The sequence below is a fragment of the Bombus affinis genome, chromosome 16, assembly GCF_024516045.1.
Source record: "Bombus affinis isolate iyBomAffi1 chromosome 16, iyBomAffi1.2, whole genome shotgun sequence".
NCBI classification, from domain to species: domain Eukaryota; kingdom Metazoa; phylum Arthropoda; class Insecta; order Hymenoptera; family Apidae; genus Bombus; species Bombus affinis.
This window is the reverse complement of record NC_066359.1, coordinates 8,323,204-8,347,880: the sequence shown is the minus strand read 5'-3', so window position 1 is coordinate 8,347,880 and position 24,677 is coordinate 8,323,204. Positions and strand designations below refer to the sequence as shown.

The window sequence follows — 24,677 nt, the reverse complement described above, 5'->3', positions numbered from 1 at the left end:
GTTTTTAACTGGCCAACGAGAGACGAAGGTGCGAGGAAAAACACGGTGGTCGCGGATACTCGAAGCGAAACAAGGCACGAGGGCCGTGGCCATCGTTGATCGATCATTTGCATAGACAAATAAGTTGGGTGCTGTGCGACGAACCACTGTTTATCCAGCAGTCGAATAATCGTTTTCGAAGCGATTTCGAGCCTCCTCGGGCCGAGTGTACGCGAGGCCAAGCACTACGTATACATAGACGGCCAAGTGCCTTTCGAAAACTCGGCGACGCGCGAATCGCGGCTACAACGTGTCGATTTTCAGCCGAGCTACCGTCTCTGTCGTGTTCCCGTGGTTTTTCGTATACTCGCTTCTTTTCGTGGTGAAACAAAGTCAACGTTCAGTCGCCCAATCCTCGATTCATACGAAAATTCGTACGACTCTTCGACTCGATAGGAAAAATCGTTGCAGGAATCGACGTTCGAGAGCGTCTCTCGGTAGATCCAAAGCCGGCCGTTTTTTAACATCCTCCGCGAACGCTGACAAAGATTTATTGGACAAATAAAAATTCTACGAAAGCCGTAAAATCGGAGAAGAAGAGGCAAGAAGAAAAAGAAAAAGAAGGGAAGGAGAAGAGAAAGCGAGGAAAGGTAGAACGTTTGTCTTAATTTGGTGACGTGCGCGCTACTGCACACGCAAACGCGAGGAATTCACGTGGCCGGAAAAGGGGAACGGAACGGAACGGAACGGAAAGAAGACAAACACGGGGGCGGCCGGATGATTAATTTCCCCGAGCGCGAAGGAACGCCACGTTGGCGCATATTTTATGCACGCGTTTAATTCTCCGCACGCCGCGGCCAACTTAATTTTCGCCGGATTCCATTACGCTTTTCGCTTATTAGGGCCTCGTCTTAATAAAATCGGTGACGATCCTCTGGGAGATCCTTTTACATCGTTGATCCGACTCTGTTCCGTCTACTCGCGTATTCGTCCATTCGTGGCGACGAACGATGTTTCTTTTCGGTCCACGTGTCTGGTTATCCATATAATATTTATACATACGCGATATTTCTTCTTTTTGTCGTTCCTTTGCGTCGTTAAACGTAAAGCAAAGATGAAATAAAATTCAGAATATAGAAATGTTTGAAGATTGGAGGAGAAAGGTGAATAAATTACCGCTCAATTGCCATCGTTCGTGCATCGGCAAAAACCGTATAAAGAAACGAATTTGTCATGGATTTAACAAATTTTATATGGTAAACTTTACAACGTAAATACATTCTCTGTTATTGACAACGTTATACTAGCAATTACGTTCCAAGATTGACAAGAAGTGGGTGAATAGCAGGTGCAACGTCGATAAAGAAATCATTATTTCGTCGTATCGTAGAGAAGCACCGCTACTGGCAAACTCATCGTCTTCGATCGGTTGTTTTAGGGACAAAGAAAGGTCGGCTGCCGGGTCGTAAGTTAAATTCGCGGATAATTCTTCCCAGAACGCCATTCTTTCTGGGAAAAATTCGCTTTCTATCGTTATTTCCGGAAGTTTCCCGACTCCAATTTGCAAGAACTTTTGCGATTCCTTGTAATCTGGCCATGGTGTCACTCTCCAAGCCTCTGGTACGCTTAATAACAAAGTATCCAGTTATTAATAACGATTCTTTCGATAAGAAAGGTACATTATTGGATATTTTCTCATTTTCTACTACTAATTGCGTTTCGTTATTAGGAAGTAAAGATATTTAGTTTCCGTTACCCCTTAGTTGCGAAGCTGGCCCACATCTCGGTCATTATATTAATCATGGTTATATCGTTTTCTGTATTGTGTAACATGTAATCTTCAAACTCTTTGTTGAATATTGGTAACAAATAATTTAAATCATCTACGTGCGAGACTCCTAAAAATATCACATTGTCGATTTAGTGGTTAATTTCTTTGGAAGAATCGGTTATTGCTATATCACGGCTTGAGGCCTTGTTTCTTTTACGCATAAAAAATAAAAAATAAAAAATAAAAAATAAAAAATAAAAAATAAAAAAATTCTTCCTTAATAATAATCTTAACTCTAGCGAAAAATATAAAGTTCATCCCCCTTGCAAATATATTCTTATAATATCTAAATACACGTTTAATTCGTTAATTTAATAAATATTACGCTACGTTATTGGTATAGTATCAAGTAGCTGCATTCTACGTATCGTTACGAGTGTGATAATCGCGTGAACGTATTAGTAGGCCAATAAACATAAAAATTGATAAACAGTACGATGAGAAGATTCGAAGAATAACATTAAAATCGTTAAAATCTCAATTACAAAAAGAAAAAGAAAAAAATGTAAATGTTTTGTACTTGATTGGCGATACTTTTACGTATACGAGTGTATAGTTTTAAAATTTGTCAAGACGGAGGAAAAATTCCAGAGTACCAAAGTTTGGAAATCCTAAAATTCCAAAATTCCAAAAATCCAACGATCCGATGTCGCACGGTTCCAAAATTCCGATATCGCAAACTCCTAAAACTTGAAAAGTTCAGCATTAAAAAATTCCCAAGTTTCAAAGTTCTAAAATTCGGAAATTCGTAAAAACCACGGTCGCAAAATTCCAAAAGGTTGTAAAATAAAACTCGACGAAGAAGCTGATAAAGAAATTTTGCCAAGTTAAGAAAGCCGCTGATGTTTCCGCTGATCTATGGGATACGAGGAGGCAAAAAATCGTTCGTTTTTTATCCCGTCACTTTGTGCCAAACGATACGTTACGATGAGACACAAAGTTCTACGTTTATGAATTACGACGTTCTCGAAAATACGAACTCGCGTAAAAATTCGCCATTTAGAAGCAATATGGCTAATAAAGCAGGAAATATACGAGTATTAAAATACTCACCAAAGTGTCTTGGAACTCCTGGGGTGAAGGCAAAAGTCGCGCTAAAGGTGCCCTCGTACGAAAACACATAGAGATAGGTATTCGAATTCATTAGGTTCGATTGGTACTTTAAAGTTTCATACGTCGGCCATACGACAAGAGCATCTCCGATGATCTATAACATGGACACGTTTGTAAGTGGATTTGTAAAATTATTAGCAACGTGTTCGTTAATATCGAATCGCGTAATTATTTTTATGGTCGTCGCACGATTATTCGGATAATTAACGACGTGTCGTCCGTGTCGTATAGATAGAATAATTTATAACGGACGATGGAATTATTTTGCCAAAGAAGATTGGACGTGCACGATCGATTAATTGGTTGGCGAAATTATTAGCTTAGGATGTTATTTGAAAGAGCGGCGTTTAAATAGGTAGAAAATTTGTGGAAAAAGCAAGTTTTCCAAAGAGTATGGCTCCCTTCCAACTATCTATCTTGAAAAATCTTATTTGAAAGTTTCGAAGTAGCGTTGACTGAAAATATACGCACGTACCTCTGTGATATTCCTTCTGAGCGTTGATAACGTAACGTTGTTATCGAAATAGAAATTTTTAAGGGCGTCCAAAGTGTCGTTGGACATCGCGCGATATTCCAGCAAATAGAGCAGATACGTCTCGAAATCGTTTAGTATTTCGTCCTCGGCGATTGGGTTCGTCAAGATGGCTTCAAATCGAAACGAGCAACTTTTTCAAAATTAATTAAAACTTGTAATTGGATCGCGCGGCGAACAGCAAGCTTGTTACGGAATGAAGTAATTTTTGAAAAATAGCTCGCGAATTATTCTACTTGCGGCGATTCGGTACGAAAAATATGCGAAAAAGAGCAGGGCTCTGCTATTCTTTGTTGAAAAAATGAAATACCGCGAGAAAAGAGTCGTTATTCGGAACGATCCGAGAAAGACAAAAAGCGGTCGTTGTCAAAATAGTCAAAAAGAGTTGGAAAGAATAACGATACAGAAGATTATCGATAAAGTAAATTGGTTATTATTTTTGCGAGGCGAGGCAAAATTTTGTTAGCTTCTTAAATACTTTGAAATTTACCGATCGATTTCATCAGTCCTTCGTCCTTGGTGACCCCTATAATGGCTGGAATGTCTCTGAACAGGCGCTGCTTCATCGCTGTCAAGGGATGCACCGTTACGATAGCGTCGTCCGATTCTTCCTCGATCGTCGGCGCGAAAATGCAGCAATGGCCACTCCACCGCACTATCTTGTTTGTCAAAGTTTCAACGATGAAAATTTTAACGAAGCGAAATTTTCGCGAAAGCTCGACGAAGCATTCGATATCTAGAATTGTTTACACGATCGTCGACCACGGCTGGAAATCTACGCTATGGGCCAAAATTCGGAATAACCAAAATTCGAAGTTTCGTTTCTTAGAAGATCGAGCTTCGGAGCTTGTCCGGCTATATGCGAATTTTGTTCGACCAACGAATAAGTGGAAGCAAACGAGTGACGAGTAAGTTGGAAACGTTTCGTTTAGGCCAAATTTGAAAATCTCGAGTCTCTGGAAAACAAGACTTTTGTTCTACTTGTTCTTCGACTCGTTTTTATATACAAGATGTCCCGTAGTATATCGAGGAACCGCTTCGACGATGGATTGCGCACGCGAAAAACAACGGAACTCGAGGCAAGTTTCACGCGCAGAATCCATCATCGGTGTTGCAGGACTGTTGCAGTTCTGCATGGAACTTACATGATAGTCCATCGTGTTTCTGAAGCTTCTGACGTCGAGCTTTCTCAAGCATCGCATCATTTCCTCCTCTTGTTCTTCGCTCAACTCTCCCTCGTCGTTCTGTTCTTGCTCGCGCGTCACGTTCGGTTGCGCAGTCGTCGTATATTTCTCTTCGCTTTGAGGAAGACATCCGACTGATGCGGCCGATACCAAAGAATACATTCTTATCCAATGCGCGGGCAACAACGCCGTGGGACTAGTAGCAACTCCACTTTGAACGATGTACCTGATGGTAATGTCGTATTTTTAAACTCTGGCGTTCCATCTGAAAGCTGAGCTAGCTTACGCCACGCTAATGCCAACTTTGTCCCGTTATTGCGTAAAATTGTTGGACGAAAGATCGTTATCACGAAGATTATCAACGTCGCGGTTACAGGTGGAATTCCACGATGGAACGATTGCAAAGAGTATATACTTGTATTTACAACGAATAGGCGTCTATATTTGTCAGAAGAAAAAATAAAATTTCAGAAAAGGGACGCGCAGGGACGATATAATTTTCTTTAATTCGATCTCTAGACGCGTTGTTTCGTCGTTTACGATTTATACGCGTTTGAGTACGTAGAAGAAAAACGGGCACGAGTGCAAAGTTTGGTCAAAATCAACGTGTGATGGTCGGTGGTCGATGGTCGGTGGTCGATGGTCGGGGTTGCCTCGTAAGTTGGAAAAGAACGTCCCTCCGCAAAATCGTTAACATACCTGTTGAACAGTCCTTCGGTCTTGTTCGTGATAGCCAACAAGTGCACGGCAGAGGCACCTGCGCTGTGGCCCCATAGAGTCACGACGTTTGGGTCGCCATTGAAACAACGAATGTTTTCTTGCACCCAACGTAGCGCCATTACGATGTCTTTCAGACCATTGTTGCCTGGATTGTGTTTGGTGGCCGTGGCGAAGAATCCTGTAGGTATGGGGAGAAGTGAACGCGTGCCAACTGGCATATCGGAAAATATTCCCGCGATGCGGGAAAACGTGCCAATTTAGGAGCTGGATATTAGCAAAAACTCGATCTGAAAGTTGTGCGATCGAATGTTGGGATATCGGGAGATCGGTGTACTGGAAAGTTGCGCGAATGAGAATCGCGGTATTAGTAAATTGAGAAATTGAAAAATTGAATATCAGCAAATAGGATTATCGGGCAATTTTCTCGCCTTCTACGCGTCTCTGTTAATTCCATGCTTGCCGATCTTACATTTTTCCAAATTTCGCTCGACAAAACGTAAACTTTCGAATTTCTTATTACCCAAAATATTCAAACGATATTGGATGGAAACTACGATCACATCCTGGTCCATCATATACTCTGGTGGGACTTGTCGATTGTTACCACCGTTAGTGGCGTACATTCCGCCGTGCACGTACACCATGACCGGAAGTGCGCTTGTCTCCTCGTATCCATCTCCGTTTTCCTCTGAAATCTACAAATACTTTCTTCGACATTGTTCGTTGATTTATTCGAACGTTTAGGATCTCTCTTTTGTCCGAAGCAAACGTTTAGAGTTTTCTCGGAAACTATGAAAACGATAAAAGTTCATAAATAGTAATCGTCGTATCGTGACACGAATTAATATTATAACTTATGTTTTACGAATTATGTTATTTTAATTCGTTAGTTGGCCCGATCAACCTATCCGACCATCGAATTTCCGAAAAATTTCCAAACGAGGTTCAAGCTACGATTTTATTGCAAATGTTGCTAGAACAGAGTAAGAGAGATATTTTTTTAAGCAACTAGAAAAATGCGTCGCCTTGAATCGTTTAAATTTCATTAAAGCGAGAGCGGACCTTGCGACTCAATCGAGATCGCGTTTCAACAAAACTTCCATTTGTTTCGCAAAACGCCGCTATATGTTCCGAGTTTCGCGCGAATTCTGCGTTTCACGCTGTGAATCGACTCGAAAACGGTGTACCGTTGCGTTTCCAATCTGATCGAATTCTTCGAATAGGATTTCTATCGAAATTTTAATATTCTTCTTCCGCTTATTCGAAACAAATTCCAATCGACGTCGCGAACATTCTTCTTTCGACGCTATAAACTTTTCCACTCTATTTTCCCATTTTCTATTCTTCTTCCTCTCTTTGTTTCTTCTATTAATACGTTTGTTATTTTTCTGCTTTTCTTCTATTCTTTGCTAACGTTCAACTAGTGCAAACTGCCCCTTTTCTCTATATTTTAGAAATTTTTCGAAACATTTTCGCTAGAAAATCTCTCTCCTATTTATTAATTTAATTTGTAAAATACTTTTTCGAGAAATTAGTACGAGCGTAAACTTCCGTAAGCTCTAAAAGATACAAATATTTATACTATGAATATGAAACTTATTCATTTTCGATCGTAACGGTAATTTATCGTGGTAGATGGCCAGGACCAACGTAGCTGTTTCAGATAAGGAAAGTTGCATATTTTTACGCTTTACAATATCTACCTACGTGTGTTTTTTTTTACCTCTTCCATTTTCTCTTTATTCACCTTTATCTCGTTTATCCTCCACTGTTATTATTTTCATATTTTTACTTCGCTTTTTTGCTTAATACGCTAAAAAATATTTACCAGAGGCACGTAAACGTTGAGATAGAGACAGTCTTCCTCCCCAATGAAGCGGCCTCGTTCGTTCACTTGAACGCATATCGGGGCATATTCCGTTGCTAAGAATGTCTCCGTCCAATTGCTAATCCATGGCCTAGGGCTCTGTTAAAGAATTGTTATCATGCCCCCAAAATTATTACAGGCAAACTACGGATTTTTATGGAAATTCGTATTCCTGAGAATATTTCTTCTTTCGCGATATTAATTACAATCAATCCATAATATACTACGATATGTTACAAAGATGAAAAGATACGGTATACTATCGAGCACTATAAAAAAGGGGGGAAAAGTAGGATGTACTGTAAGGTGTAATATACTAGAATATATTATACGAATAATTTAATATAATTTAATATATAATAATAATAATAATAATAATAATAATAATAGTAAAAGATGTTTACATATAAACTCACCCTAAATCTCAAATCATCCACAGGCGGTTGAGCAAAAGGAATGCCCAAATAATGGGCGACGAGTCTTCCTCTGGTACTTCTACTCAACAATCCCTGAACCTGGCCGAATCGAGTCGTCACTTTTGCCTTATACGCGTGCGAACCGCTTACAACGATCAAAAACACCATGAAAACGCCAAACGAATATTTATATATCGATCTATCGGTCATTGTAGACGCAGGTTGCAAATTGCTTTTCACACGGGTGCACGCACGAGATGAGGATGAGTCGCGCGTAGACGAACAATAACGACCTATCGCGCGACTCTAGTCAGTTATATAGACGAGACGGTTAGGCTGATTCACCGGCGAAACGCGGTGTGACGCCAAATTCGTTTGTCTCGAACCGACCAAATAAATTCTTTTCCCTTTTTTATCGTCCCATTGCGAACGACGATTTATAAGCGACACGATAAGTGGCAGAGATAATTAGCAGGATAGTTAGTTGCAGGTGGTAGGATTGGGTGGGAGGCGATTCCACGAGAGAAAATAAGTGGAAAATGCGGATAATAAACTTTTCTCACGCGACACCGTTCTCGAGGAAGATGAATTTGAAAATGTATGCTGCGCGTGCATCGGACCAGATCGCGACTAAACGCTTCGATAGAAAAGTTATATTTCAATGTTTTTCACCTAATCGCGCTTACTGTTTATTCATACGTGGTCGGTATCTAGCCGGAAGCGGTATATCGATAACAAGTCGTAAATTAATACGTTAAACGGTGACAGCGATTGATCTAGTCGCGCAGAACCGTAGACGTATACCGGGCAGAGTTGCGCGCAATTCTTTACCGCCGATTTACGTTACTGGGAAGAAAGAACTAGTCACGAGTTGATATCTCGAACGAGCCACGATCTTTTTACCTCTTCTGAAACGTATCGGTTTACGTTTTCGTCTTCAACCATGAAGATGCTTGGCCGAGTTTTACGTTTAAGCGTACTCGCTAAGGTTTCGACGTCGGACGAGCAAATTGTACCGCATATAATTGCACGCAATCGTACTACCAGTGTTTTCGCGCAACGTGCCTTCGCACCGCGCGTTATTAGAATTATCCGCGTTTAACGGAAAAACGTTTGAGCGAGCGGAGCAGAGCAACGCAGACTCCCTGCTACATGCGCAGAAATAACTCGTTATCTATTGGCTTTATCAAAAAAATGTTTCGAGGCAAATTTACGAGTGCGTTTTGATTTCGTTAATACCCAAGTACCAATTGAGATATCAGGCTAACTGTGAGCTTTTTTAATAGACATTTAATGTTTCTTACGACATTGATCGATCCAGCTGGATGTTTCCAGCTGGAAAAAAGGGAAAAAAGGTTTCCTTCCTTCTTTTCATTTGGTTTTCACGGCTGTTTTACGGTCTGGACGGTTGTGTTGGAGTTGTTAAATCGAGGAAGGAGAATGTTCGAGCTTGTTGGACGAGAGTTGTTAAGTTTGGTTTGTTGGTTTGACGAAGCGGATGAGAAAGGGATTGGAGCGCGTGCTTAGGATGTTGGCGAAAGTTTGTTACGCGGGCAGAGTGTTTGGCAAGGTGTATTCGCTTTTCGTGGTTCGGTGATGGCGCTTCGACAGTCGTGTACGTGCTGTGGACGCACTTAGAATTTTAAGCGGAGCTGAAAGATTTTTCGTTTTTTAAATGGTAACGGTAATGTAACGACGTTTGGAACTCGGAATTTAGTTTCGTTGGAAGATGATATGGAATCGACTTATTTTTCGAGAATTTACGCGTGAAATCGAAAATTATATCTTTTTTTTTTTTTTTTTTTTTTTGCTAAAAAAAGAGTCGCTTCTTAATAAAATTAACTATTTAGGTTGCGACGAAATTAACTTTGAAAGCTATGAAAACCCAAAAAGCCTGAAACTACAAAATTAACAAGTATTCTTTTCAACGTGTTTACGAATCGGGTAGAGGTCGAGAACAAACGTAATTGTAGCAAATTTAGATAAGATTAAAATTCGAGCTGTTTTCTTCTAAACTTCGATTTTGAATAATTCGTTGCTTGCAAGGTAAAGCGTGCGATATTTTACGAGCATCGTTTCTTCCAACGAATCGACACAGGTATCGAATTCGGATAGACGTGTAAAACAAACTATACGAGACGAATATAATTATTCTTATCAATTATAAAATCGAAGAACGTTACGCAAGACAAATACGATCGTTTTTATCGATACGTCTCTTGGCATCGTTCGTTGGTCGAAGGTCATGGCCTTGGCGTCATTAACGCCGATTACGCGTCACTCGATACAGACTTCTCTTTTTTTCTTTCCTTTTTTTGTTCGGCGGAACCTCAACTTCCTATGTGCTGCTCTATTTGCGCAGCGTGTTTGTTTGCAAACTTAATATCGGAATTTCCCATCTACGTATTTAGGAAACAACGCGTTGTCGAGAGAAAGTTTACACGCGGAAGTTCCGTGATATGGAGAGAACGGTGCACTATGTTTTCGATTTATTTCAATATTTTGACTACTTTTTTACTTCGTCACGTCCTTGTAGGCTTCTCATACATATTTATGTCGTGATAACTATTAATTTTATCGGTTTTTAGGTTGTACGGTATATTTATTGTCTTGTTAAGAACGTCAGATAAGCTTGGATTCACCGCGCATAACAAGTCAATGCCGAAATTGTACTTTTCTCGCGTATTCAAAGAATTCACAAAAATCCCGTATTATTTCTTTATCAAGATCAAAAGAGCTGTATAAAATAAAGTTGCGTATTAATACTTGCAGCGAATATTGAAATCAATTGCTTTCCAGATAATACAAATTTAATAGATAATAGAAGATAATATAAATGTCCCATAAATAGATAAATAGGTAAATAGGTAATTCTAGTTATCCCTCTCGATCCTATTGAAATTCAGAGTCTCTTTATTAATTCCATTAGCATTTTCTTGCCATTTTTCGCTCCACTTAGCGAGCACCATTAGAGGAATTCGTCGTTTCGAGTGGCTGGCGTTGATGATCGAATTAAGCGGAAAGTTAAGCAGCCCGTAGTACTTACGAAGCGGTAAATTTGTTAAGTTGAACCGCTAATCCAGCGACTTAATTACCCTACCAACGTTGATGTAAAGGGTGCTTACGAGATCGTGTCCAATGAGGCACGTTGATAAACACGAAAACTGCTAATCCGCTCGCATCAACCGAAATGCGTAAGATTACCAAATCCGTGATGCAACCGCTTTGCGGTGTTCTTTTTACGTTTATTTATTTTCCGTTCTTACTTGGCGTTAAGGAGCGTTCGACCCGATCGTTGGACGATCCTTTTTTCCATCTTCCCTTCTTTCTCTTTCTTTTCTTTTCCATCCTCTCTCGCGACACGTCGAACCGACAACACGCGTTTATATACCTGTCGCGGTGATTATCGGTTAATAAACGGTCTTTTGTTCGAGCGATTCGCGAGACCGCGCTTATTATCAAACGACCACCGGCGTATCCTCGTCAGCAGAGTCGCAGCTATTCAAGTTGCATTTCTGTTATCAATTTGGAGATGGTTCGGGATCGTCGCTAAAATAAAACAAAAATAAAACGAATATCGAAAGAAGAACAACGTTCGTCGTTAAAGAGTTGTTGCAACGTGTTGTATTAGATGCTTTGCTATCGTTACTTTACATACAGCGTTTTGAATATTCTGTTGCGAGTCAAAGTCGGTCCCTTGGCGTTAAAACGGTATACTAACGAACTGCGAATAATTCCATCTTACAAGAGGCAACCAAAAGTAAACGCATAGATGGACCAAACGGACAAAAAGAAAAGAGGAAAGGAAGAAAAAGAAGAACGCGAGGAAAGTACGAGATATCGACCGAAGGCGAGACAGCGCTAAAAATTTCATTGGAATCCTCTCCATCTTTATCTTCTATCTTTTACTCGACTCAAGGCGAGTTGGTTCCGGCTGCGGTCCTAACAATTTCCCGACAAGGGGCTTCCCTCGGGAATTTCCGGTCTGTTTCCACGCGGAATCTCCGCGCCACCTTCGTTACGCGTCGTTTGCCAAGCCGTTTATCTCCTCGTCGTTAGTTATGCCGTGCTGCTTGCCTGCTTCCAACCCCCCTGCCGCCAGGTTCCTCCCTTTTGCCTGCTGGTGAAAATAGGTTGCCGTTCTAATTGCCGGTAACCACAGTCCTGGCGTTATGGTTTGCGTCACACCGAACGCACAGGACCTTTGAGCTCTCGTAGTTTCGAATCAAGCCTTTGATAAGCAATCGAATTTCAAACGGGTTACGTTTAAATATCTGCTACGAGATCGAGCGAGTGAAATTATATTCAATTATACAGGCTTCGCGAAAACACAAGAAACTTGAAAAGGTATAAAACACTTTGCATTCTCGAATTTTTTTTATACCTCCATCGGCTTTCTTTCGCGAGAGATTGCGCTAAAAATTGTTCTGCCAGTGACTCTCGCGAGTAACCGTACCTTCGAACGTATGGCAGAGTGAAATTTCGTAAAGTAAAAGACGGATCAAGGTTAGATCGAATGGTTCTCGAAGTTTTCATAGTTGGAAAACGTCGAGGGATGCTGGTTTTGATGATTTCGAGGGGTTGCTTGAATTTAGGAAGCACGAAACTTTAGTCGGGGCTTATTTTTGGAAAACGACGAACAGTTGGGAGGATTTGCGGAGGAAGGATGGTGGGATTTAGATGGTCGAAGGTTCCTCGGTGATGCATAATTTCGGGCAGAGCGGTTTCATCGCAGGATACTTGGCCAGGAAGTTGATTAATAATATCGTTGCTCGTGACGCGGCTTGGTTTCTTTGCGCTTGTCAGCGTCGCCGGAAACATTTAACGGATAATTTTGGAAATACCGCAAATAGAATGGCATTTGCCAACAGTTGCTAATGATTGGCTAAAATTTGTGCGCGTTCCAACAATCTCGCTTCCATTAGAAACTAGGATTTATATGTGTACGTTGCGAGGCTTGTAAATCTTCAAACAATTTCGTACATATCCTCGAACACAATTGGCGCGAGCAAAAAGACGAAACTGAATCGTTTTCGTGCGCTTTCTAACCTAATCCCTTCGATATGCGGTGCATATGTAACTGTCTAGTAACGATCAAACGGTTCATCCACGAATATATCAACTATTCCAAACGTTGCGACTTCGTGATAAATATATAAGCGAATAAATTATACAAGAACGTTCCAACCGTTACAAATTGCTATCGGTATAAAAACTTTCTTATCGTCGTAAATATTTCAGAAACCGTTCATCTTGATGGCATATGCTACAGGATTTTTAATAAAAAAGACATTCATTTAACGAACAATTGGCCAATTTTCGACGAATTACGATCGCCCTCCAAATCGTTCGTCTCGACAACTCGAACGATAACTTGTCGTTAACCCGTTATATCGAATCACGCTCGTGGTTCCTATTCGACAAAGTTCTGGCAAACTTTTTATGACAAAGTTTAGTCCGACCTCTGACTCGAGCTTCCTGTTCGTCAAGTCGAGGATTACCAAACACCGTTCCAAATTACTAAATAATGTTCCAATATTTTGCATCTGTCACGGCGCGTTACTGCTGCGAATAGCTGACGCTTGCTTAAGTATTAATGGCTACTAAAAAAGTCATAAGGCAAGGGGTTAACACAGGGGTTCGGTGTCGAGCGAATTTTATATACATATAGTCAGTCGCGAAAGCTGTGCGTACGGGCCTCTTACGTATACATAAAGTATCAGAGCATGAACGTTGGCTCTGCAATTTTTCTTTTTTTCTTCTTCTTCTTTTTTTTTTTTTTTTTTTTTTTTTAAGACACGTATCGCTAAAATTTGACACAATCTATCGAATATAGTTCGATCGAAATAATTCGATATATATATCGGTCGCGTTAAGAAAGAGACGTTACAAGAGATCAAAGGAACGCACGTTTCGAATTGTCGATAGGTTTCATCGGTTCTCCTATGGAATTCCAGGGCAACTTGGTCTCGGGGAAATTTCTCCTTGCTTCGATTAATTCTCGCTTGATTCGATTAATTATCGACAAACAGAGTTGAGAGCGGAGAAACGTATTCGATAGAACGAATATATTTAAGAAAATGAAAAAAGACTACAGGAAAAAGTACAATGGTAGGTATGTGGTACCTAATCGAGTTATCAATGCCAGCTATTCGAAAGCATTTGCAAACATGTCCGCTTTTAAAGCTCTGTTTGTCGCGAGAAACTAATTGCAGAGCGGCTGCGGCCATGCATCACCACCGACGACAAGCGTCTAGAAACGCGGCTCGAGTGAATTACTAGCCAGAGGATTGCTTTATGACTTGTAACGACCACCTCGTTTACTCGATCGCAGCTGCTTCCCTCTTTCGTTCGAGGTTCCCGGGCTTTTCCAGCTTTTCGAGTTCACCGGCTAACCTCGAACCTTGAACGAGGGTTCGACTTCCTGGGTTCGGTAAGCTGCTGGAATTTCTTTCGTCTCTTTTTTCGTTACTTCATTCTGTTTCCGCTTCTCTTTCCTTTCTCGTCTACTTCTTATAGTCTACGATAATTTCCTGGTTTTCGTAAATTATTCTTAACGACTAATTTCCGTCTGTTGCAGGTAAGCATTCGAGAGGAGACGGTGAGTTTGCAGCGATTTTCGTAATATTTTCAGAAACGTTGGGAGAGAATTAAGTAATAAAATTATCGATATAATTTCTCCTGAAACACTCTCGCAAATACGAAGAATTCCCGAAATAATACGTGGAAAAATTGTTCCGAATTGTGCAAATATTCTCGATGATTGCAGAATTAAAAGCTTGTTTTATTTTATGGCATTCCGTTTTGAAACTCCGATACGGTTAATAAATGTATGCCTGTGCTACAACGAAAATCCTAAAACGACGATGATATATATGTATCGTGTAATATATCGTAAATAACAAAACATAATTGAAATGGTACGCGTTAATTATACGCGTTTTACTAATATAAATTTCTTTCCTCGTACGAGCCGACCACTTGTTGTTATTTCGACGAATCTTTGTTTTATAACGATAAAATCTCTAAAAGCCAGGAAACGATTGTTTAAAACGTTTAGAACGCTTACGAAATATGAAAAACCGATGGAAGACCTTAAAATTCAGAAAAATCGGAAAATCCAAAAGAAGTTGGTCGAATCCTTAAAAGAAATTACCATTACTTCGCGGAACGATTAATCGGTGACGCAAGAACGAAGAGCAAGCATGCCCGGAAACAAATTTTCGAAAGCGCAATAGCGATTTACCCCGGTAGAATATTTTACGGAATATCGTTGTACAGAATTGGCTCGCAATGGGCTCGACACGGGCACTTATCTTATGATTTTTATCTAATTAAAGCTACAACGCACGCGTCCCACGATGTCCTTGCGATATGCCACGTTGTCCTTGCGAAATACGTACGAGGGCTCATAGTCCAGTTTAGATCGTTCAAAATTTTCTTCGGTGTCTTTTTTATATGTATTCGCGTATACTTATATTCGCTCTAAAACTTTCGACCACGATACCACGAGGTGAATCGAGAATACGGGGACTATTTTTTCTCGACCGACTTCCCATGTATTATTCACCCTTACGTCCCTGATATTTCACCCCTGAATGCTCTGATGCGTCGAAAAGACACAGCCTTGTCCTATCGATTCTCAGGATAGCGTTAATCCTGCCGTAAGAGAACGCGCGAGAGATCTCTGTTTTAGAAAATCCAAGATCGCCGGCTGCAGGCCAGCTCGAAAATAAACAAAAATTGCAAAACCGCCAGCTAGAAACGGAAAGCAACGAAAAGCGAAAAAGGAGAATGGCAAAACATACTGTCAGTTTGGAACCACATCCTTTCGCCAGTAACGAATGTAGCATTTAGCGTTGGCGAAACAGCGACTGGACGCAATAGCGGAGGAAAACGCTGGCGCGGGGTGATGCATCGGCCGGAGAGATTAATGCATCGCGGCGAACAGTTTGTTAGAGCGAATAACGGCCGGCTGCGATAATGATATTGCCATTAAACTGTCCACGGAAGTTTCGTTTTCGCGGACGCGGTCGCGTCTCGTTTCAAAAGCTGATCGATTCTTCGCGTCGGCTCGGCAAAGCCTTCTCGATTTCCGTATAACAAAGTTTCATTGCTGCAGGGCAAGACGTAGATTAGATATCTTTGGCGAAAATCGGAGAACAAGTGTTTGGCTATATACGTGTAAGTTATCATCGGTTACGTGTACGGGGCGAGCGAGGAGACGCGGGGAATACGGCAGCAGGTGATTCAGCGCGTTAAAATAAGAAGAAAAGTTGCTACCAACGTATGCCCGATACGAGACTGTGTTCGAGCAACGGCTTGCTTTCTGTCGTAATATTATAGTTGTTTGCCCAAGTTCGGAGAAATTGCTCAAAGTGACCAGGCGCAACTTCCATAGAGAAGCGTGAATGCATCGCGTCGTAGGTCGTCGAACTTGTTCGAACGGCTTACACGGATTTGTCGGCAACTTTGGTCGTCACGTTGACGAGCAGTTTCGACGTTGTCGACCGACGTTTCATAAACAAGAGATTTTAAACGGCTCGATAACTAACGACCCAATGGATTCTCGGATCCGAAGAGCGAGCTGGTCGATAAGTAAGACCGGCACGACTATCCATCGGCAGGAAATCGTTGATCTAATTGCAAGTAACGTCTAGCTATACTCGAAAACGAGGTCGTATCGGACGTACGTTCGTACGAACTTTTTTTCTTACTTTACTGCGCTGAATTTAGTCCCTTCCCTTACGTTCTGGCTCATGCCGTATATAACTTGCCAACTTTTGATATCGTCGCTGCTTGCATTTTTGTACCTTCGAATCTTGCGTAAACGTATAAATATCCGCAGCCTATTTGTTACGAACGATCCGTTAGCCGAAAGCGTCATTGCCTCGAAAAGAGGAACGCGAAAGCTAATTCTCTGCTCGTAAAAGCGTATTTCTTGTGTCAACCTATATACGTTGTTGGTGTGCGTGTGTTAGCAAAAAGAACGGCGATTGTTCGCGGGGTGTGTCCGGTTCATTTAATCCGTAGCACGATTTCGCTGTGACCAGTCGGGCACCAGGGTGTAGTAACGCGTTAACGAAGTATTTACTATTCTATTACCAGGTACCGCGAATTTCCTCCATTCGGCCCCACTCCTCCCCTATTTTCTCGTTCACGTTCCCCAAGGCATGCACACCGATTTCCGAGGAACGCTACTCAGCTACGCGAGTAACGAGATACGAATCTCGATAAAACTCGGTCGATTAGGAATAAGAACGTGGCAAACGAGATGACTATATCTGGCTGTTGTTCTATATCTTCGATTTGGATAACACTTGCGTGAAAGTTGTCGTACGCATCGAGCTAAATCTTATTTTCTTTCGCCTAGGACGATAGATGGTTTTGTATCGGTTGCGCGGCAGCTTGCGAACGTATTTATATCCAGCGTCCATTTTGCGTGCTGCTACGACCATTTGTCATAGGCCTGTTCTCGGTTTTACGTGTCACGCGTGTCACGCTACATTATTGGTTCGATGGCTAAAAAGAGGACGTCGGAAGTGGAGAATGTCGGCCAGGAAAATTACAACGATAACTGGAATCGGTATCGATCGAGCTGGCGATACCTTTTGTGAGAAAAAATGGCTATTGGAAAGAGCGGAGTTTCGGGTTTACAGCTAGTCAGAGCGTCAGAGCATCGGTCATCGTCGGGCTGAAAACGAATTCTTTCGCTTCTCTTATTGGTCGAGGGAGTCTAGGATGAGTGATTTTTCAGGGAAATTTAACGACGTGGAATATCCGGTCCTGGGAAAGTTAAGCAAAATGGAAGGTTAATCTTCAAGCTTCGAATCGATAATGGTTCGGTGACTCGACGATGGCAGATTCGAATTAAGCCACTTAGGCTCTAGATTCGTATTCTGTATTTTATCCGATAAGAATGAAACGAAATGAAATGAACAAAAGAGTATGTTCGATACTTGTGAAAAGTCATCGTTGACGATACTTGTCGCACGAAATATCTTCTGCATTTTCATTTACGGTTTTTATCGCGTAAAATACGAAATACTTTGCCGATTAATGCATACTTTATGTCTCATCTTTCTCTGTTTTTCTTCCTGTTCGATGTTTATTTCTCATCGACGATTCGGACCCCGTGGGGGACTCGCGGCAATTTCGATTTGTCGGCCTGCCTTCGAAAACGTCGGCATCGGTTGTTCAAGCGGATTTTTGTTTTTTCTCTCCGAGAGCTTTCGCGTCTGATCGCTCGCGCAATCGAAGAACGCGGATTTCTCGCCGCGACAGTGGAGTATAAGAGTTCTAGGAAACGGCTGATAGATTTCCTCTTTCGAACGTATCGTTAGTCGGTATCCGACTTTGCGATCGGTTTCGCTCCGAGTCTTCCGTGCAATCTGCGTACCAGTGGCGTGTGTTTGTAGCGTATACTTGTAAAAAAGGAAGCCAATGCCCTGGTCGATTAACACGTCGACGAACGACGATAATATTCTCGCACGAGGCATCGACGGCCGCGATAGCGAACGACAGATTCTCGAATATCGATAAACTCGGCGTGCCTATCGGAGGAATCAGAAATTCGCGTTCGAATAATTTACATCGTTCGCCTGTTTATACGAACGTGGTTGCGTCCGATGATTGGCGCACGAGCGTGCACGCGTTGGCTCACAGCCGCCATATTCGATGCAAATTCCGCCGTGCAAAAGCCACCGAACCGCGATCAACCCCTATACGCTCGCAGCTGACGCGATGCTCGCGATCTCGAGCTTTCGACGTGGTCGATTCCTTCTTCCTTCGAGCAACGCGCCACTGTTTCTTAGAAAATCTCTCGTACGGTAAACTCTCTCATATCCGAACTGATAGAACGTCGAAGTAACGGAACTCTCTAATAACGGGTTTCATCGAATTTTATTAAATTTCATCGTTGCAACGGAGACGAAGGAAATTGCGAATAAAAAATTGTCTTACCTAGCGAGTTTTGTTGGGAAATTTAGAGGGAAACTTGGTGTAAGCGTGGCTTAGGATATCAGCCCTCTGGTGGTAAGATGGCAAACTGCCGAAAGTAGGTCCGATATTCTTTCGTCTTATGCGGATAATATGAGTTTTTGCGCTGTCAAATTTCCCATATGTGCGTATAATTCCAAGTACTATAGGCAGACTTGCCAGTCTGTTTGATCAAGACTCCAATCAACGGAGATTTACATAATGAACTCAGGATTACGTAAACGTCACTCACGCAAGAGTAGCTGACCGGTGTGGTCGATCTCCATGGCAACATTTGGCAGTCCACTCGGCAGTAACTTTGATCTTAATCGAAGCATCCGTTACGATCTTACTTACTATTCGTCGTTGGGCCGGTAATCGAGATTGATAACACCTGGATGATGACAGAAAGCTCGATTAGTTTCCAATATGACGGCAAACGAGATCCACGTACGCTCAGTACCGAGTTTACGGCTATGGATCAAATTTTCTGCTTTGACACGTGGACAAAGTTGGATGTTTACTCCGTCTTCGAACGTTTTCCAGTCAATCTGTCCAATTAATTAATAATCACGAGTCCCGTTACAGGAAAAATTAAATTTCAAAATGTTTCGTTGGCGCGCATAACATATTCGCAAAGGATATCTACAGGTGTTTCATCTCTGTGTACGTATATTCTTTCTTTATTTAATATTCGTGACGCGAACAGCTAATAAACAAATAGAGAGAATTAAATAAATTAGCAATTTGATTGCCGGAATGCAACGCAGAATCGGAGCGTACGTTCGAATTAAATTGACCTAACGATTTTTCTCTCTAATTATATCACCGAGAGTATCGTTCTCAGCTTGTTTTTTTTCCCCTGCACTCTCACACACGGGAGTTTTCATATGCAAGAGTCGAATAAACTAAAATGCAACTCGATTATAATTATTATTTCGCGAGAGGCCGCAGTGGGAATCGTTCGTTTGTCCCTGGACGAACGAATTATTTATTCATTAACGCGTGTCGCACGAAAAGCATCGCGATCCTACGAAAATCGCCTGCCGCACCGTTCGCGAAATGTACGTGGCATGAAATTAGCGTTAATTACAGCTGTATGCGACGTATCGAATAAACGTTTCGGGAATATTGTTTTCCCGTCTTTTGTTACGTTTCGGTAATTCATTTTCCGGAACGGACCGAACGTTCGGCTCGTCGTTGTTTACGGCAAAATTGTTTACACGCTGAAATAAATATCATGTATTATCGTTTGTGCTCGTCGGAGTATATATTTAACCGAGTAATCAGCGAAAGAGTAATCTTTTGTGTTTTTCCTATTTTTCTGTTCTGTTTCGTTCTTATCGTTTTGTCTCGCATCGTTTGGCATTAGCGATCGCAATGTTACGCGCGTATTTTATATTTATACGCTATATCGTATTTACATGCTTAACTTAGAACAGTTATTTTGGCTAATGCTGATAAATAATCTATAAATAACTAGTTTTCTATACTTCTATAGGCGGTGCAAAAATTTCTATCTCTTCCAGGAATCTTACAGTATTTATTTCTTTTTTTTTTTTTTACATTTTATTCTATTAATTAGCGATTTATCGGCGATTGTGTATCGTTGGTTTTTCTCTCTTGTTCGTCTCAAGGGAATTTTGTCTCCTTTCATGATATTTCCTATAATATACATATGCAGATTAGAAGTCAGCCCGACTAGTTCTGCTATTATATAAGTTTTGCGATTAGTGGGCACAGCATGTAGACACTATAAGGTGTATTTTGCCGGAGAGGTAGGTAGACTTGATATTTCAGGTGATTTATGAGCTTACCTGCGTACCGATAGAACTTTTATCAGTGACAAGAACATAACGTTTCTGTTAGGTTTAGTGCAGATGTTATTATTTAATGTATTAAACGTTACAACGACGTTTATGTAACACTTTAACCTGTTGTTTTGTAATTTAATCACTGCCCGAAATTTTCCTCCAACTTTCCTCTTCGCCTGACAAAGAATACGAAGAATACGAGGAAAATTAGCGACATTACGAAAATACAAATACTTTACTATTTATGGTCAGCTGTGTATCGGAGTCGTATGATTAGCACATAAATAATATAATATGGTGGAAAGTAAAGTATATGCTATCCTTTTAGTCGTAGAACACGATACGTCAAAGTTAGAAAATTCGAAACTATTCTATGCACTTTGTTTCTCTAAATCCTTCGATTCTACGAAACGCGCGATTCTACGGGCTTGAAAACCGCGGCTCCCGGTTGCAACGTCTCCCGTAAACGTTGCGAAACAAGCAACAATGGCGGAGGATCGCGGAATTATCGTAAAAGTCGCGGCGGATTGGCGAGGCGAGGGCCCGCATATCAAATGGTGCGTATCACGGGATACAAGCAATTCCCATCAGCCAATATTGTCATGTGGGTAATGAACGACCGTGCTCCGAATAAACACAGGGCCGGGAACGCCTCGACTCGTACAGAGGTCGCCCTGCTGCCTATGGAAACGTGGATCCGGAAGTCGATGCACTGTCCAGGGGCAGCCACGTGTCGCTGTGTCCGTAACGTTTTATCAGGCAGAATTTCGTCCAAAATTGCCAACACGCCCGAATAGAAAATGGAATTTCGTTCGATTTACAGTGACTGCGAGTATTTGAAGAGAATATTCGAAAAAAGGCGTTAGAAACGACGGTCGTTCTTTAAATTTCTATGACAAATGTAATCGACGAAAAGACAGTTTTCCTTTGAACGGGAGATCGCTAACGAGCGAACAGTGTTTCAGCGAACAGCGAAAATATTTCTATATATCGATAACCATGGTCAGTGAGAAAATTTTCTTTATCGTTATCGACCATCCTAAATTTGCATTAATATAACTAATAATAATCAACATGCTAAAAAAATAGTTCCCTCGCGAATAACGATTATCGGTGGGCAGAACAAAATTTTCTCACGGATAATGGTTGTCGTAAACCAAAAAATTCCGTCGTCTGTAACGATTATCGGCAAACAAATAAAAGCTTTCTCATCGATAGTGGTTATCGGTAACGACAAAAAACGATTGTTACCAAAACCGATTAAACTATCGTACCAGTTCTTGTATCGAAACATTTCTCATTTTGTCGTATTATAGTTGCAATTATAACTACAATTATGCTTCCTGATTTCAACATCCATCACCGGAAATCGTAGTCCCACCTTTGGAATTTTTGAAATCATACCGGTCAAACACTCGCTTGTATTTTATCTACTCTTTGTTTCGTAATTTTTCCCCGTCATTAACATCGATTGATATTCACTTTGAGATTTCATCGCGATATTAGCTTTCGACGAAGCCGAAACGTATCGTTTGTTTGTACAATTTTCTTCGCATTAATATTTATTTGCCCCTCTTGTTTTATTTTTATCGAAAGTAGAGCAACGTTAAATCAAGCAGTCGGAACGGCACCAAATCCGATCCGTGAATTTGTCAACGCGTAATGGAAAACGGAAATTTATTAAATTATTCATGCAGCCGGGAACAGTAAGTTAATAATAAAACGATGCTGTTCCGTTCACGAATTCATTCGTTTTCGATTAATGATCGATATACATATAACTGTCTGCATTATGAGTGTATAACAAAAATCGACTAAATTATTTACATGATCAGTTTTGAAAGACGATTCGTACGTATTTTCTATCGAACGAGACTTTTGCTAAAGTTAAAATTTCCTTAAATATCATTAACGATGTTTTTTTTTTTTATTAAATATTTGGTCGAATATATTTCATTATAAAATTATACATTCTAGCAATAATCTTGTAAACGAAATTTCGTCAATTTCCCAAGTGAGATGAAAAACGAATCGAATACGATAGCAGCAATAAGAATAGAGAGCTAAAAGCACGCATCGATTTCCAAATCGCTATTTCTAATCTCCCCCAGACATCTTTATAGGCTGTTCGAGGTCTACAACGTTGCATACAACGATCCGTCCCGTTTTCTGTGATAGAGAGACAAAGATATTCCAAGGGACAATGTCCAGTAGCGTGACGCAACAAATTATTCCTTGTTGGTTTAAGCAGACGATGACCAGCGATAAATTACTTTCCTTAGACCGTGTGTATGCTGGTTCAATAAAATCAGGCGCGTCAGCCGTGTCGCCGTTATATGCCGCGGTGTCATAAACGTCATGCTGGCCATTAGGAAACGTTTCTTTGGAAAACGTTTTGGTTGAAACTCTGCCCGTTTCGTTCGGCCTTCGATCAACCGGCTGCTGCTGAAGATTAACGAACAAAAGGCATTGTACGTATACCTGAAATAATTCGCTTATATATATATATACACACACACACACACACATATTATGCATCTTCGGATACTTTTCTTTTCGTATTATACGGATTCTCTGAAATTTTGCACTTTCACATTTCCCATAAATGCATGAAATAGCCCGCGATCGCGTGATAGTAAACTATGCGTGATAGTTGGTTGGAAAGAAATTTTAATACGATCGAACGATATAACGAATTGAATTCTCGCAATAATTTCATTTAGTCAAAAGTAAAATCTATTGGACCAACAAACGAATTCCTGTAACAACCTTACGTGGTTTAATATATTTATCTTTAATTTAAATATATCAAGCAACTGAAAGTTACTGCATCGGTTTGCACGCTAGCGCCGATACGATATGCAAACACGTGAATGGGATCGTAGTTGCGCAACGAGAGCGTAACTTCGTAGTAAAGTCGCGTTGAATCGAAAAGGAAGAGATAGAAGCGTGAAACTCGATAAACGGACTCATTCACTAGTTATCTCGGGCAAATATGTACGTAGATACGTCCTTGCACAATGCCTTTCTCTGTTTTCTCGCGTGGTCCCGTTAAACGTGCTAAAACGTGTAGACATTCTCGGTGCACTAGAAAGGAAGAACGAATTGCGAATTATACGCATAGTACATACTGTGCAGTCACTCTCGTAATTTTCGGCTGCTCGTTGAAACGGAGTTTTAACTTCTGAGAGTTTAGAGTTTCTGCTTCTTTCTTTCGTTCTTTCTTTCTTTCTTTGTGACCAGTTAGAAGAATTTGGAAAAAATTGCAACTGCTCAGAATTGAGAACAAACTCGTACAATCGTAAAAGTTCTTACAATTTTTTTATCTGACGAAATTTTCAACGCGTATACGACTGACAGGAATCTAGCCTCGAGCAAAGAGACTTTTCCAAAATCTTTTTCACGCGCCGTTCGGTAAATTGATTCTTTCAACTTCTCCAAACAGCTCGAGTCGTTCGGCCCAGTTTTAAACACTTTGTTCTGCTTTAACGAACGTTCGACTGTACATGTAGGTATATTTTTTACATTCGATGTAAGATTGGAAATAAGAGAAGAAAAGATATAAAAGTAAGAGAATAAGGGAAAAGAAAGTCGATAGGTTCGAAGGTAAGCAAACAGTAGGAAGGAAAGGAAAGGAAAGGAAAGGGAAAGAGTATAAAAAAGATGACGTCGAAAAGCTCGAGTGTAGGAAAATTGCAAATCGATATCTCGCGTGGAAGTCGCGTGAGGATCGATTAATCATTTGCAAAACGCGTATTTGCCGACAAATAAGTACGTACTATATTTGCTAGGTAATCAAGGCGCCGTGAACTGTTTCGAAACCCTAGAATTATTAATACTCGGATATACGAGCAGGCATCGGTGCAAAACGATTATCAATCATCGTAAAGGGTGTCTGCGAAACCATACAATTCCGAACAATGGATTTTGCACGGAGAATCCGCGCGTCATCGTTGTTTCTCTCTGTGTTTCTCGTGAACTTAATGCAACTGCATATTAACGATACACAACGATGATTAAACGCGATCCATCGTGGCGCGTGTGCGTTAATGGATATCCTCGTCGATGAAGTCTTCGTTTGGTTCATTGTACTTGCCGATGAACTCGTTTCGTTCGCGGAGGTCGTATTTTTCATATGGAAATATATCGTGTTTTATTTGTGGAACAATACAAGTCGTATACAAGTCGTAGACGACATCGATTGATGCAAACCAGAGCTGCGTATAGGCTAATTCGAGTCATCT

The 24,677-nt window shown here is 40.9% G+C and overlaps 2 protein-coding genes across 12 annotated transcripts in view; one reads left to right on the top strand and one right to left on the bottom strand.

The window, feature by feature from the left end:
* Positions 1–24,677, top strand: part of LOC126925546 (polypyrimidine tract-binding protein 2) — a 417,994-nt gene that overhangs the window by 60,104 nt on the left and 333,213 nt on the right. The window lies entirely within an intron of this gene.
* On the bottom strand, positions 1,207–8,647 carry LOC126925545 (esterase E4-like). 3 transcript variants are annotated; one of them, XM_050741192.1, is made up of 11 exons: positions 7,643–8,647; positions 7,188–7,325; positions 5,880–6,054; positions 5,339–5,537; positions 4,601–4,865; positions 3,946–4,114; positions 3,399–3,568; positions 2,864–3,017; positions 2,407–2,499; positions 1,736–1,877; positions 1,207–1,604 (listed from the first exon to the last, which is right to left on the bottom strand). In XM_050741192.1, the coding sequence occupies exons 1-11, from the start codon at positions 7,850–7,852 to the stop codon at positions 1,283–1,285; spliced, it is 2,037 nt and encodes a 678-aa protein (XP_050597149.1). In that variant the 5' UTR covers positions 7,853–8,647; the 3' UTR covers positions 1,207–1,282. The 3 variants fall into 3 exon arrangements, with proteins under 3 accessions (XP_050597149.1, XP_050597150.1, XP_050597151.1); XM_050741193.1 differs by having other exon boundaries at positions 2,407–2,493; XM_050741194.1 differs by lacking the exon at positions 2,407–2,499 and having other exon boundaries at positions 7,643–8,645.

What these genes read in the sequence shown, in the direction of transcription:
- LOC126925545 (XM_050741192.1), bottom strand. Translation starts at nt 7,852, where the DNA reads ATGACCGATAGATCGATATATAAATATTCGTTTGGCGTTTTCATGGTG. An exon ending in AGGAGTTCCAAGACACTTTG is followed by an intron (nt 2,500 to 2,863) that starts GTGAGTATTTTA and finishes GAACTTTTCAAG; the next exon opens with TTTTAGGAGTTTGCGATATC. An exon ending in TTTAGGATTTCCAAACTTTG is followed by an intron (nt 1,878 to 2,406) that starts GTACTCTGGAAT and finishes TGATATTTTTAG; the next exon opens with GAGTCTCGCACGTAGATGAT.